This window comes from Diabrotica virgifera, chromosome 8 (assembly GCF_917563875.1).
Source record: "Diabrotica virgifera virgifera chromosome 8, PGI_DIABVI_V3a".
NCBI classification, from domain to species: Eukaryota; Metazoa; Arthropoda; class Insecta; order Coleoptera; family Chrysomelidae; genus Diabrotica; species Diabrotica virgifera.
The window spans coordinates 74,315,105-74,331,724 of record NC_065450.1 but is presented as its reverse complement, the minus strand read 5'-3'; the positions used below and the strand labels follow the sequence as shown (position 1 = coordinate 74,331,724).

Genomic DNA, 16,620 nt, shown 5'->3' with positions numbered 1-16,620 from the left:
AATTATACGAATGGTTTTGCATGCAGTAAAATTGGAAAATACTTGACAAGTTGCTGGTATGTCCAAATTTGAATAAAATACATCCAGGACTTTGCTTTCTACAGACACTGTATTAAATATAACCTTGAAACAAACTGGCACTAAATCACTTCCGAGTTTTCAACAAAACAAAAGGTTTAAACAAGTGTAGTGATTGCAAACACGGTTCGCATGTTTTAAATAAGATTTTTGCTGATTATGTATTTTGCTAAAATACTAAATAACACCAATACAATTCACAACCATAATTTAGTTTTTAACGATAAACAAAAGTGTAATATGATGACAAGTTTGAATTTGATTGACTTTGTCGATAAGATATTTTTAAATACCATGAATCATTTTCCAATGATTGGGTGGATTTAAGAAATATATATTTACTAAACAAATTTTTTTTTCGTGTGTAATATATAAAGGAGATTATAATAATTATGACACATGGTACTCCTTATATTTTTTAAATAATATGGTTTTGTAAAGGCATAACTTTGATTATTGGCTAAATCTAAATTATACGATACGTCACAAGAAATTAAAAAAAAAATAACATGTAAATTCACTGTTTAAATAAGATACAGTGCGATGGAATAAGTGTTATCCTCCCCCTTAATATACCATTTATTTCTAGTACATAAGCAAAACACTCAGACAGGTCGATTTTTAAAATAATCAAAGTATATTATAACATCAATTTGGCAAAACTTTGATTGAAAATTTGACAGGCAAAACTTTGATTTTTTTAAATGGGAAAGTACATCATGTGATAGCTCATTTAAAAGTGTTTGAAATACTGATTACAAAAATGTATAATTAATCCTTTTTAAGAGCGTAGGCGCAAAATTTCGATCGAATTGTTTTTAAACGCATTCATTTTTTTTTCGAATCCTGAGAAAACTAATAAGTGTAAAGACTGAAATAGTTTTGTACACACTTATGACAACAGGTAAAAGGGGGGAGAAGTGTACTTTTGAAGTGTGTAAAATTAATAATTCTTAGCTGAGCGCTTTCGGCTTATAAAGCCATCTTCGGAGCTATGCTACAATAAAAGATATCTAATGAATAATTGATCTTAGAATTCAAAGTTTAACTTACGTCAAAAAGGTCAAAATACCACTATGAAGAGAGATGGGTTCCATTTGTGATATGAAATACTTCTGTTTCTTATGTAGTTTTTTATTGGTTGGAAAAAACCTTGTCTGTCTGTTTAAAAAATTGTTCAATTTGCTGTTGGTTATTTTTGTATCCAGAAAAGTTAAACATCAAGAACGAGCACAAAGGAACTTTTCGTGTGAAAGTCCTTTGTGCTCGTTCTTGATGTTTAACTTTTCTTGATACAAAAATAACCAACAGCAAATTGAACAATTTTTTAAACAGACAGACAAGGTTTTTTCTAACCAATAAAAAACTACATAAGAAACAGAAGTATTTCATATCATAAATGGAACCCATCTCTCTTCATAGTGGTATTTTGACCTTTTTGACGTAAGTTAAACTTTGAATTCTAAGATCAATTATTCATTAGAGATCTTTTATTGTAGCATAGCTCCGAAGATGGCTTTATAAGCCGAAAGAGCTCAGCTAAGAATTATTAATTTACACACTTCAAAAGTACACTTCTCCCCCCTTTTACCTGTTAAACTAATAAGTGTTTTTGAAAATTTTAAACACAGAATAAAAGATTACATTATTACCGAGGGCTGAAATTCCCTTAGAATAAACAAAAATTTCTTTTCAATGATATATTTGAAATAAAAAACCCAACTAAATTTTCTTTTTTTTCACCCCTGTGACTTATTAAAATAATCATTATAGAAGTTCTCAGGGACTTTTGACCCTCTATATTATTAAAATAATCATTATAGAAATACTCAGGGACTTTTGACCCTCGATAATATTGTAATATTTCATTCTGCGTTTAAATTTTTCAAAAATACTTATTAGTTTTCTCAGGATTCGAAAAAAATGAATACATACCAAAAAGGATTAAAGTATTATATATTTTTGTAAGCAGTCTTTCAAAAGCTTTTAAATGAGGTATCACATTATGTACTTTCCCATTTAAAAAATCAAAGTTATCACTGTCACCTGAAGAGGGAGAGCGTAAAGTTCGAAACATTGATGCTATAATATACTATGATTATTTTAAAAATCGACCTATCCGAGCGTTTTGCTTATGTGCTAAAATTAAGGGCGTAAACCTCATTACAGAGCACTGTGTATTTCGTACTATTGCAATAAAATATTAAAACAAATAATATAAGCGAAAACTTGTTGAGTAGTGCTGATTAACAAAATAGACAAGTAAAATGTTATTCATACAGATAATGTAAAATATATCGCCGCTTATCTGGTCCGCTGTAATAAAGTTATCAGCATTTAATTGCAAAGCGGTCTTCTTAGGTGGAAAATACTTTAGCTGGCGTTCTGTATTGTGCTGTTCTTATGCTCAGAATCCCGTGGACAGCACGATATATCCAAGAACGTATTCTGGAGACCATGCACAAAGAGCGAGAATTAATCAACGTCATAAATATGAGAAAGTGTCAATACTTCGGTTATATAATGGAAGGGCCTAAATATCGCTTACTCCGGTTGATAATTCAGGGCAACATCTAAGGAAAACGCTGGTTTGGAAGCACAAACTTTGAGAAGGTCCAGATGCACGAGGTCAGAGGTCAAGAAAAGTCCTGTAGTGAGGCCTCAGCACAAAATAGAACTCGATGGTGCGTTTTCACTGGAGCTCTATGAAACTTAGTAAGACAAAACACAAACGCAAGAATCTATAAAGTAGCAATTAGACATATTGACATACACGGCGGAGACAAGACCTGACACATCTAAAACGAGACGACTACTAAAAACAACAGAGATGAAAATACTTCGACGAATATCAGGGAAAAGTCTGTTGGATAGGGAGAGAAGCGAAAACATAAGAAGAGCATGCAATGTAAAAGACATAAATGCGTGGGTGACAAAATGGAAACAGGAGTAGAGCGAACACATTAGTAGAATGGCAGAGGATAGGATAATACGAATAGCACGAGATAAGTTAACAAATGAACGAAATAGTATTGGCAGGCCAAGAAAAGGATGGTGCGATAATTTAAACAATTTAGGAGGATAATATTAAAAATAAACAGGCTTTACAGCGTACATACAGGAAAGAATAAGAATAGACATGTGAGAAATAAAACTGAATATTTCTAATCATAATAAACAAAACATGTTCACAAAATAAAATAAAGAACAATCAACCTATAAATAGAAATTCTATATTTAGTCCAGGGCGCATCTGTTTTGAGATGGACGTTGAGAGGTGACTCATATTTTTTTGCAGAAATTTCTTGGAATTAACTTCTATAATAATAATTGGGTTATCCTCCCACTCAAAAAGGTCCGGAACATTGTTTAAATAATCAAAATGTCAAAAAATGAAGGAAAAATTCGATTATTTTCTTCGTTTTTTGATTCTACCTTTCAAAGTCTTCCTAATATAGGATTGGTTACAAATTTTAAAAATTGTCACCCTTGTTGCAAAATAGCAATAATTGCGAAAAAAAAAAACATAAAAACAAGTATTTGCATTTTACCTTTTTCAACCATTTATGCTACACTTAGGACCTTCATATTTTACCCAGAAAAACTATATAATATAGTTAAACAATACTGTAAATTTCGTTAATATCATTGCAATAGATTTTGCAAAATAAATTTTGCAATCCAGCTTTTGCAAAAAAAAATTATGTTTTTCAAAATGTTGCAAGACTGAGAATAAAGCAGATAGCAAGTTGAATTTTTTTTACCTATAGAAGAATACTGTACCTTTCATTTGCAATTTTTAAAATTAAAATCCATTAACTACCACGGCGTCAGGATTTTTTTAAATAAACATTAATTTTTGGTGCTACGCGCAGGACAGCGGTGTTCGATTCACACAAGTTGATTTCCACCACAATTTTTTCCAGTCTTTATCTAATATATTATTTTCTTACACTATATATTGTTGTATTTTAATATTTTAATTCCACAAAAATCAAACTAATTTGATTATTGTTTGTGAAATATTGTTTAAACAGTTGCATATGTTTAAAAATAATAAACTTTTATTCTCTAACTTAAAATATAGAAGTAAAAATACTCTGCTACGCAGAGGACGCAATATTGATAGCCCAAGATGAAGATAGTCTGCAAAGATTAGTCCACAGATTTAACATAAGAGCAAAAGAATTCAATATGACAATTTCATCTCAGAAAACCAAAACAATAGTAATCGGTAAAGAACCAATCAGATGCAAAATAGAAATTGATGGCATAAATATTGAACAAGTAATGGAAGTAAAATACTTTGGAATTACATTGTCAAGTTACGGAGACCTAGACAAAGAAGTGAGAAATCAAGTACAAAAAGCAAATAGATTGACAGGGTGCCTTAATAACACCATATGGCGAAACCGACATATTAACACTGAGATGAAGTCAAGAATTTATAAAGCCAGTGTAAGACCAATAATGACATATGCATCAGAAACAACACCCGATACAGCCACAACACAAAGACTATTGGAAACGGCAGAGATGAGAGTACTGAGAAGAATTACAGGAAATACATTGAGAGATCGAAAGAGGAGCGAAGATATTAGAAGACAATGTAACGTACAGTGTATAAACGAATGGACACTAAAAAGAAAAAAAGAATGGAACAACCACATAACCAGAATGGAAGAGACACGTGTGGTCAAAATAGCACGAGATAAATCACCAATCGGCAGAAGAAGTATCGGCCGACCGCGCAAAAGATGGAGTGACAACCTTCCATAGAGGTATCAATCCGCCAATGAACAAGCAGAATTGCTTATAAAGAGGAAGAAGAAGAAGAAGAAGAACTTAAAATATATGAAGAAAGAAAGTTTTCGCCAAAAAAAGTGTTATTTCAAAGGACAGATCATGTGTTTTTATTTTTCAATAAACAAATTTATTTATTTATATCGAAATGTACTAAAAATTAAAATTTGTCAATCATTATCACAGGTTATTGAAATGCCCAATCAGAGCAAACTATCCGCTGTCCTGCGCGTAGCAATAAAAAAAATGTGTATTTAAAAAAATCCTGACGCCGTAGTGGTTAACCGATTTTAATTTTGCAAATTGCAAATGAAAGGTACGGTATTCTTCTATATGTAAAAAAAATTAAACTTGCTGTCTGCTTTATATTCAGCCCTGCAAGATTTTGAAAAAATTAATTTTTTTTTGCGAAAGCTGGATTGCAAAATTCATTTTGCAAAATCTATTCAACGAATCTTAATGAAATTCACAGTATTGTTTTCTTATATCGTAAAGTTTTTCTTGGTAAAATATTAAGGTCCTAAGTGTAGCATAAATGGTTGAAATACGTAAAATGCGAATACTTGTTTTTTTATCGTTTTTTCGGAATTATTGCTATTTTGTAACAAGGTTGACAATTTTTAAAATTTTTAACGAATTCTATATTCTAGGAAATTTAATTGCGCAACTTTTATATCAGTACAACTTTTCTCTGAAATGAATACTTTCAAAGTTATAATCAAAAAACGAAGAAAAAAATCGATTTTTTCCTTCATTTTTTGACATTTTGATTATTAAAACAATGTTCCGGACCTTTTTGAGTGGGAGGATAACTCAATTATTATTATATAAGTTATTTTCAAGCAATCTCTGCAAAAAAATATGAGTCACTTCTCAACGTCCAAATGTACTAATATTTTTACAGATGCGCCCTGGTCTAATTCACAATCCTTTTAACGGTATATACCCAATATTTTAAACTAAAATGCAAATATTGGCAAGCCATTATTTGTCTTTTATCCTGCATAGTCCAAAGAATATTAAAGCTCTAGTCTGAAGCGGCATGAGATCTGATCAAAAGAATATAGATAAGAAAGTAGCTTTAGCTTGAAAACAGAGAGCAAAAGAAAGCCTCAAAGGTGAATTTCAAAGAGCCCTTTAGGCAGGCCCTTTATAGGCGCCGTTTAATGTGTATCAGAAATGCATTGAGACCGTTCAAAAGGGTGCACAATATAATAAGAATTGCTTATATTGTAGTTTAATTTTTGAGAATAGTATATCAGCCATATGCAAAAGCCGTATTTTTGGTAAAGTCTACTGTTGCTTTAATTTGATCTGAATTTGTATGATCTAGTTTTACTTAAATGTAAGTCTTCCTATTTTATTCTCATTTATTTATTTTATTAAATTTAAATCCGACGCCGACACCCTAAAGGGCACTAAGGATTATGAGAAAGAAGAAGAAAAAATTAATTTTTTTTTTTTGGACATCTACACAGGGTATCCCCGAAAATAGTGCGTTCCTTAAAGGTATAGGTAGTAGTAGAATGTAGAGCAAAAAAGTCTTAACATTTTTTTCTAAATTCATCCGTTTGACCAAAAAACGAAAATACATTTTGATATGCAAATTGAAGTCTGGCAACAACTTGCAACTAGCTAGGTTTGTAGGTCAATTGCATCTGGTAGGTAAAATAATGTAAATATCAACTAAACCCATTATTTTGCAGGTAGGTACCTACGATGTCAACAACCCCAAAAATCACACCTCAAATAGTAAATAAACAAGGGGTTATTAGGTTAAATTTTCACAGTCACAGCAAGTTCTTCTAGGCTACGTTGCCATGTCATTCAAATTTATGAAAATAAAAATTTACTTATATGGAGAACAATATAATTTTTTTCTTGGAAACGGTTAATTTTAGAAAAAAATGTTATAGGACTGTTTTGTTTTAAAGTGTGTATTATATCCATACCTTAAAGGAACGCGCTATTTTCGGGGACACCCTGTATAAATAATTATGTTAATGTTTATATTAATGAATAGAGAATTCAATAACCTTACAGGTCCATATTTTTTGAGACATTTGAGAAGGTTGTATACATTTCTTCTAGCTTGCGTGTTGTGCGGGCAACTAGGTCCACATCACTGCATATGCCAAAATTTGGGATGATTTATTAAAAATACAGGCTGAGTGGGGAGGAATGTGCCAAACTTCAAGACTGTATAATATTCGTAAAAATAATCAAAAATAACTCATATGTTGTTATTTGATTTTCATTTGTTTCCGAGAAATGGGGTGTTAAAATTTTTCTTGCAAACTGACGATTTATTTATTGCTCTAAAACCGGTTGAGGTGTGCAAATGAAATTTGGTGGTTTTTAAGACATAGTTGTTGCGCATGTTTTGACATACAATTAAGAATTTTATATTTACCACTGGCGCGCGTACGGGTAATAGTCTGAAATTTTTAAAGAAAAAAAATGGTACGCCACTGAGATATTTCAAATTAAAAATTATTTTTTAATTCCCTGTTCAATTTCTGACAAACAATCTATCTTCATGTTTGTTCATACGATGCTTCGCTTTCATGCAAAAAATAAAATATCTTAACGCTTACAACGTATTCGGATAGTTTCTACACATTCGTACAGAAACTTCGTCGAAAACTTTGTAGGGGTTAAGATATTTTATTTTTTCATGAAAACGAAGCGTTGCATGAAAAAAGAGAAGATAGATTTTTATCAAAAATTGAACGAGGAATTCAAGAAAGATTTTTAATTTGAAATATTTCAGTGGCGTACCATTTTTATCTTCAAAAATTACAGAGTATTATCCGTATGCGCGCCAATGGTAAATATGAAATTCTTAATTATATGTCAAAACATGCGCAACAACTATGTCTTAAAACCCACCAAATTTCATTTGCACACCTCAACCGGTTTTAGAGCAATAAATAAATCGTCAGTTTGTAAGAAAAATTTTAACACCCCATATCTCGGAAACAAATCAAAATCGAATAACAACATATGAGTTATTTTTGATTATTTTTACGTATATTATACAGTCTTGAAGTTTGGCACATTCCTCCCCACTCACCCTGTATTTCCTTTGTTGTCTATTCAGGCATCTCTGAGCGACTTTTCCAGAGCTATGTTCAAACGGAGACACGCCAGCGCATCTCCCTGTCGCATCCCAACATAGCAGGTTTCCATTTTTCACCATTGACTAATCATATTATTCTTCTGAATTTACTTTTGATTTGATCTCTTTCTCTGTGGAATATATCCAAATCTGTTTTTACTATTGTTTTAGTTCAATATGATCAGTTCAATCAATCATAACATATTTTTTGATATATGTTAGTGTAATAGGTTTGTTCCAAGTCGTCACAAATACCGTCCTTGAACGGTTTCGAGTAGGCGCATAACAAACCTAGTGACAACCACATGCAACTCGTGAACTTGCCATGAACATTATTTTCTTGCCAACCAAATTTAAGTAAAGTCGGATAATAGAGTGCAGACATTGCTTTTCTCGAAATATTGCGATTTTGAAGACATATGGTGCTAATCGAAAGTCCTTTTGCGCAAACCACAAAAGATGGCACAGGCATCTGTCAAGTACATTTAGGCTTAACTCCGTCAAAACTGATACCAGCTAGAGACGTTTTACCACCCGTAGAGTACGTCAGCTTTAAATCATCATCATTAATGGTGCTACAGCGCTATAAAAGAGCCTCACCTTCACAAGTATATTACGTCAGTCAGTTGGATCCATTGCCAATTGTTGTCAGTTTGCTGCGCCTATTTTTCTACCATCCTCATCTACACTAGCCTTCCATCTGAGTTTTGGTTTATCCTTATTTCTACTTTCCACAGGTTGTAACATAATGATTTTCCTAGGAGGGTTGTTCTGCTGTGATCTTGCTAGAAGTCCTGCCCATCTTAGTCTTCCTATTTTTATAAGAGATACTACGTCTTTACCACCGAATATATGTTTAATATCTGTGATATATCTTGTAGTTGTACCTCCTCATCCAAACACTATTTTCACAGATGCCACCGAATATTCCTCTCAGGATCCTTCGTTCAAATATAAGCAGAAGGTTTTCATCTGCCTTGGAGATGGTCCATGTTTCCGATCATGTCAACACTTGTATTTTTATTTTTTGGCTTAAGTTTCTGCTTCTCATATGTCTACTCAGCCAAAATAGCATTTGTTTACTAGGATTATCCTTCGCTTGAGTTCTTCCGTCATGACGTTCTCCTTGGTGATCAGGGAGCCTAAGTATGTGAATTCGTCCACCACTTCAAAGGTAGAGTTATCAACCATGAATTAGTGACCGATGTTTCTGGCTCTATTGTTGGGTATTGATGCCATCATCTTAGTTTTCTACTCATTTACTTGCAAGTCCATATGTTTTGAGGCATTTGAAAAGGTGGTATACATTTCTTCTAGCTTGCATGTTTTGCAGGCAGCTAGGTCCACATCATCTACGTCTACCAAAAGTTGGGCTAATTTATTAAAAATATTTTCTCTGTTATCTATTCGGGCATCTCTGACTGCCTTTTCCAGAGCCATGTTGAAAAGGAGACACGCCAGCGCATCTCCTTCCGCAACCCAACATAGCAGGTTTCTTCTGGATTTACTTTTGATCTCTTTCTCTGTGGAATATAGCCAAAGCTGTTCAATATGATCAGTTCAATCAATCATATCATATTTGACATATGTTAGTGTAATAGTGACAACCACATGCAACTCGTAAACTTACCATGAACATTATTTTTTACCAACCAAATTTAAGTAATGTCGGATAATAGAGTGCAGAAACTACTTTTCTCGGAATATTGCGATTTTGAAGACATGGTGCTAATCGAAAGTCCTTTTGCGCAAACCACAAAAGATGGCAAAGGCATCCGTCAAGTTCATTTAGGCTTAACTCCGTCAAAACTGATACTAGCTACCGACGTTTTACCACCAGTAGAGTACGTCAGTTTTAAATATTCTCCTGGAATTGATCCCGAAATTGAAACGTTCGAGTTGATAGCAATTTATCCAGTGGAAAGTGTTAACCTTAGCATTTATAGAACCAAAAAGAATCAATCTTTAAAAGCAAGATTTTGTAATAATAGAGTGCTTTATTTTGAATTAGGAGGGTCTAAAAATCGTGCAATGTTTTGGAATCTATGGTGCGAAAGAATAAAGTTTTTGTGTCCGGACTATTCAGGATCTTCGCGCTCTGAGACTTCAGTAGGTACTTCAACCACTTCCAGTTCTTTGTATTTGTTAGACAGAAAAATTGTGACACGAAATGGGGTAAAACAGCTTTGGTGCACATTTGGATCTGAACCTTTGGATTCTAGTTCTTTGGTAAAACACATAAGCAGTCAGCTAAATCATCAAAGTAAGTGGACTGACAAATATGCGTATTTAGGAACATGCTTTGAAAATGGTACTTACACTCCAGTAATAGAAACTCCCAGTGTTGAAGCATTTGTAAAAGTTTCCAAGAGCTCTAAAGCAGCTGTAAGCTCTAAAAAATCGGAAATTTTAAGTTCTATGGAAGTCAATGATTTGAGAATAGGAGATAGTATCCAGGTAAAAAGAGAGTGTTTTTATACAATGGGTTTTTATTCATTTTAATTTTTTTGTCTTATATACAATCTTTCACAAAGTTAGAAGAACACTGTTTTGAGAAGCTGTAGATTAGAGAAAGATACTATCGTCCGTCTCACCTTTTTAGTTTTATGAAATTATATTAGTGGATATTCGCATCCCTGTAGTAAACCTTTTGTTGTTTTGAAGTTAGCAACTACCTTGTTTCCGATTTTTATATTTACTTAATTTCCACTGTAAATGTTCTTTGTTGCTTGTGCTAGGTTAGGTGGTATCCGTTTTGTCATTGCTTTTTACAGTTCTTTCCTTGGCATGGTGTCGTATGCCTTCCTAAGGTCTACAAACGCCATATGTACATCTCTGTTCTTAGCTCTTTTCTTCTGTATTGTCTGTTGTATTTTATGGATATCATCTAGGCATGATTTCCTTGCGGTGAATCCTGCTTGCTCTTCATAGATTTTACCTTCTATATATGTGTGTGTGTGTGTGTGTGAAAAAATGGCTTGGATGCGAGTCCGTTAGCCACAGATTTTTATTTTATTTTTACCTCAATTTATTAGTTTTGTTATATTTATACGTATTTCACTTAAATGATTGTATTTGTTTCTTTCAAGTAGTTTATGAGTAATTTAAATATTTCCATTTTATGACAATTTAGTAGATATTCTATACTAATTGGAAAATGAACTTGTGTTTGTCGTAAATTGTAATATAATTGATTTATATATCTCTCGTTAATTTTGCATTCCAAGAAAATATGGTTTAAATCTCTAATCGAAACATTATCACAAAAACATACTGATGAATTAATTATTCCTAATTTGTGCAGATGTGCCTCATATTTCCCGTGTCGAGTTTTTAATCTGACGATAGTAGAAATATCTTGCTTTGGCAGGTTATATTTAAATATGTATTCAGGTGGCGGAGGAAGTTCTTGATGTAAAGAAAAATATAAATTTTTTGACATGCTTGTAATATTTTTCCATTCTTTTTTCCATATTTTATTTATTCTAACTTTGACGTCATTTATTGCATCTGTCGATAAGATGTGAGTTAGTATCTCACCTTTTTTTTATTGCATCTTTGGCCAACTCATCCACTTTCTCATTACCCAGTATACCGGCATGCCCTTTTGCCCATATAAATACTACTTCCACTTTAGACAAATTATTTTTTATATTACATAAAATTTTTGATTTGTATGAACTAAAATCAGTATTTTCAATTGCATATATTGCAGATCTGGAGTCTGTTATTATCACAGCTTTTTCAATATTATTCTCTTTGATCCATTCTAGAGCTTTTTCGATGGCTATAATCTCAGCTGTAAAAATACTACTAATACTAGATAATTTGTAATTATTATGTTGATGGGTATTTTGCACATACATAGCACATCCTGCTCCTGTTTGATTTTTAGAACCGTCTGTATAAATAAATTTTACCTTCTATAGTTTTCTCTATTTTGTTCCTGAGGATCCTGCCATACAGTCTTCCCATTGTAGCGATGACGCTTATTCCCCTGTAGTTTTCGCATTCTTTTCTGTTCCCTTTTTTATTATATATCGATATTATGAAGGTCCTAACATTATTTGGGGATGTCCTCTCCATTTAATGCTCTTTCCATGATTCGGCATATCATTCTTCTTAGTTTCTCTGTTCCGTATTTGATTAGTTCAGCCACAATTACTCCTGGTCCTCCAGCTTTATTGTTCCTCATGGAATTTATTGTTTGTTTCATCTCTGTGTCTATTATGACTTAAACTTAAATTTAAATAAATAACACTATTAAATGTAAAATGTCTTTGTAGATAAATCGTTTTGGTGATGGTATAGAAGAAGGGTGCCACACAGGCCTGTTTCTTACAGTAGATGATTATATTGCACCACGCCGGTACAGCCAACACATGAACGACTCTATCCTAGTTCCAAGTATATCTGATTTTATATGTTATGACCATCTAGCCGAGACAGCAGTACTAGCCTGGGAGTTCTTTAGAGTTTCTGATCCACAAAAATACAAAATCAAACACAGAAGGCGTTATGGATTTGTTCCTCAGCCAAATTTGTACCATGGATTCGGTTCTATCAGTATATCCAAAGGTGATAAATATTCACTACAATTAAAAAGAGTTGTGTCATCGGTTTGTTTATTAAATTCAAAAGAACATGTCTTTAGACCATCCACGACAAACAATGAACTAACCGCTTCTATATCACAGCAATTTTTAGCTTCTGATTACAAAAAAGAAGGCAACAACATAACAAATGCCGAAAAAATGCCCGCTACCCTATATTGGACCCCTTGTTACAGATATAGGCCGCAATCAGCAAAAAGTCGATACCAACAGAGATTGACTTATCTACAGTCTACAACTAAATACCATGAATCCTTAAAAAAGAAGCGCAAGAAAAAAGCACAGAAAAATATATTTTTCAAAAAATCTTATCAGAACAAACTACATAAAATTGTTGAAACCGACGAAGAATCCAAAGATGGCTGTTTGTGTCCAAAACAAAGAAAAAAACTGGGTTTTATATACAGTCTTTTTCCTAGTAGCCCTGTTTCTAAAACTTTAAAATTAGATACAGATGATACCCATTTGAGATCATTAAAACTAAACCTCACTTTAGACAAGGATCAATCTATTTGGGATTTTGATTCTACTGCTCTCGCTCAACATTTAACAATGCTAGATAAGGAGTTATTTTTAAGAATATCATCCCTAGAACTTGATACGTTATTGTGGCAGCAATCTTCCAAAAATACCCCGAATATTAGAGCCGTAATTACTTTTTCTGAAAGAATTAGTAGTCTCTTTGCTCTAGAAATTATTAAAACACAAAACATAAAGAATAGAGCCCGCTTGATGGCCAGGCTGATAAACGTTGCTAGTAAGTGCCATAAGATTTCTAATTTTCAATCGTGTCGATCTGTTTTAAGCGGTCTGCAAAGCCCAGCTGTTTATAGATTGAGGGAAACTTGGGCATATGTAAGAAAGAAACATGGAAGCAAATATAAAACATTTGAATGCTTGTGTAAGTTTTATAGAGACACTAGATTGTTAATTTATCAAAAGACGTTCTATATGGTTGCATTAAGTCCTCCTTTCATGCCATATATGGACGACATTTTTAGTAAACTATTAGGAAAAGTACCTGATTACCGTCTGCCTTTTAGTTATTCACTTTCTAGAACCTCAAGTTTACTAACTACTAAAACGTGTACCAGTATTGGTAATAAACAAGAAGCACCCAAATGTCCTCTGATTTGGTCGAAACTGCTAAAACTATTTACCTCATCTGACATAAAAGATGCTACTGTTAAAACTAAAGAAGTGCGAAAAAGGTATACGTCTCAAAGGAAAAAAGTCAAGTTTAAAGGTCTATATGAATACTACCAACCACTGGATATTTATGAGGATTGTAGGAAAGAAAATATAGAGATTGCTAAAGAGTTTTTGGAAAGATGTCAACTAGGAGCTATGAACTACAATTTTAAGATGGATCAAAGTGTAACGAACTATCTTCTTAAAGCAAGGTATCAAGAAGATATGGAGAATTTTAGTTTATCTTTAAGTATAGAGCCACCCCGTATTTATTACGATCAAAACTTTAATAAACTGTGAAAAGTAAATAAAATAGTATTATTAAAATATCCTCTTCTTCTTTTTGTGTAGACATGAATCTGTTTGTTTTTCAATGTGCCTCCAGTAAGTTGTGGTTTTATCGTTTTCATTGGTCATTCAACATTAGTCTTCCCACTGATCGTCTTCCTATTGGAGAACTGTCATTCGGCTTATACGGTCGATTCATTCTACTCTTTTATTTCTTGTACAGTCCTTGAAGTTTCTTACCCACCTTGCATCTCCGTCGTATATCTGTATAACTTCTAGCTCTATGCCTTAGCGGCTTACCATCGATTTTTCTAAGGATTTTTCTCTGCTGTTTCTAGTATTCCTTTTGTCCTCTCTATAGGTCGTGTTTTATAATACACATTAATAATAATATGATCGGATTTTTAATATTAATATGATCGGAATCATAAGAAAAATTCAAATTTAACTCCATAAAAAACATAACTTATTTTTCTAACTTTATGGGATATGTATATGGATATTTTAAAACAATTTTAAAACATGGCCTATATAAACTACTAAAGTGACAAAAATTTTAAAACTTTTACTATTTCTCTAAAAACCTCCATTCCATTGGTAGTGATTCACCCTGTACATTTGCAAATATAAAATTTTTTGTAGGCAGTTTTTTCGCTCATTGGTGCTATTCATAATGCGTAATACGCATTTTGGTTTATGATATTTGTTGAAGAAGTTAAATTATGTGAGGTTACTAAGGCAAGCAAAAAGAGGGTCTATATATACGGACAAAAAGTTATACCGCATCGTTAGCCAATTATGTTTTGTATGATAAGGCGGATTGTAATTACTTTTTCGTAAAAACTTTTTCGCGAATAATCCTGGATTTGTATTTATTTGGTTTTATTTTTACTAGTTTATCAACGAAAATTTTGTTTTCGTTTATAAATGAAATACAAAACATTGTCCTGTCCAATCCAAATGGTCTGTTTTCTTAATTATCATATATTTTGTTTGTGTGGTCAGACATATAGTTGTTTTTTTATCTCTTCCCATGCGTCATGATTCATTTTCAAACAAGTTAAATCAAAACATATTAAATGAAACGTACGTCGGTGTGTAATATCATTGATACATACTGTCAATGTAATAATTAGGAAATGACTATTATCGGTGGATTTATTTTATAAAGTTACAATTGTACATTTATATTATTAACTATACATAGCGCAAAAGATAAAAAATATATTAAATTGTGACATAAAAAGAAATAAAACTAGTAGAGGTCTTAATTTTAGCGATAGTAACATATAAATTGACATTATATTGATTGTTTCCCACCTTTAGACGTATCAAAAGAGTATTTCAACTAAAACTATCACTGTGACAGTGGCATTTCTCAAACTCGTCCGATACGTCTAAAGGTGGGAAACAATCAATATAATGGCATTCTATAAGTTACTGTCGCTAAATTTAACACCTCCACTAGGTTCATCGCTTTTTATCTCACAACTTAATATGTTTTCCATCTTTTGCGCTATTTTGTCGGTTATTAGTGCGCTCATCACTGTATATTAACACAATATAACATTATAAAATAATCACAATATAAGTTATAAATTCCAATAAACACAACAAATACGCTAATGTCACTGTCACTGAAAATCATAAACGTCAAAATTCATAGTAAACGAGGTATCAAAGACATGCCGTATTGTTTATCCTTCTTCAACTTATTGTGGTTTCTATGGAAAGCGGCTAATTTTACGATACTAGTTTCTGTGAGTAAAAAAAAGAGACCTAGTATAAAAAGTAATTCATGAATAATTTCATGCATGGGAAAAGAGAGAGTGGAAGAACTATAATATTAAAAAATCCACAAGGAAAAGAAAATGTTTTTCCTGTAGTTGGCTGTATACCATCAATCACAAAATTGGAAAGAAATCCTTTGTAAAAGGTATAAAAATTTTTTATTAAAATCCCTTAAAAGCGCTACATCACAACAAAACGTTTTCGATTTTTATAAAAAATCATCATCAGTGTTCGATAAACTGGATGCAAGCTGAGCCACAAAAGAAAAATATCCGGGTAAAAACCCTTTACATATAATATAGATGCCTTAAAAGTGCATACTTCAATAAAAGAGTTGCCATTAAGTCATTGAAATGTAATCAACTCAATTTGGATCCCACGTGTTGGGAAATCTCAATACATTATTACCTTGGGGCATTATCCTGGTTGCCATGTGACCATCACAGGGTTTTTTATTGAAGTATGCACTTTTAAGGCATCTATATTCTATGTAAAGGGTTTTTACCCAGATATTTTTTCTTTTGTGGCTCAGCTAGCATCCAGTTTATCGAACACTGATGATGATTTTTTATAAAAATCGAAAACGTTTTGTTGTGATGTAGCCCTTTTAAGGGATTTTAATAAAAAAAATGTATACCTTTTACAAAGGATTTCTTTCCAATTTTAACTATAATATTGTTTTGGGCAAATGAAAAAGCATGTAAAAGAATAAAAAATGTATTTTTTTAATTTTAT

The 16,620-nt window shown here is 32.3% G+C and overlaps 1 protein-coding gene across 1 annotated transcript; it reads left to right on the top strand.

The window, feature by feature from the left end:
* The first annotated feature begins 9,596 nt into the window (after nucleotides 1–9,596).
* On the top strand, nucleotides 9,597–14,106 carry LOC114334472 (uncharacterized). The gene is made up of 2 exons (XM_028284512.2): nucleotides 9,597–10,459; nucleotides 12,289–14,106. Exons 1-2 carry the CDS (start codon nucleotides 9,668–9,670, stop codon nucleotides 14,104–14,106), a joined length of 2,610 nt encoding a protein of 869 aa, XP_028140313.2. The 5' UTR covers nucleotides 9,597–9,667.
* The last annotated feature ends 2,514 nt before the right edge of the window (nucleotides 14,107–16,620 follow it).

Excerpts from the sequence above, each read along its gene's own strand:
- LOC114334472 (XM_028284512.2), top strand. The coding sequence starts at position 9,668 with ATGTCGGATAATAGAGTGCAGAAACTACTTTTCTCGGAATATTGCGAT. Across the intron at positions 10,460-12,288 it reads GAATAGGAGATAGTATCCAG|ATAAATCGTTTTGGTGATGG; the intron begins GTAAAAAGAGAG and ends ATGTCTTTGTAG.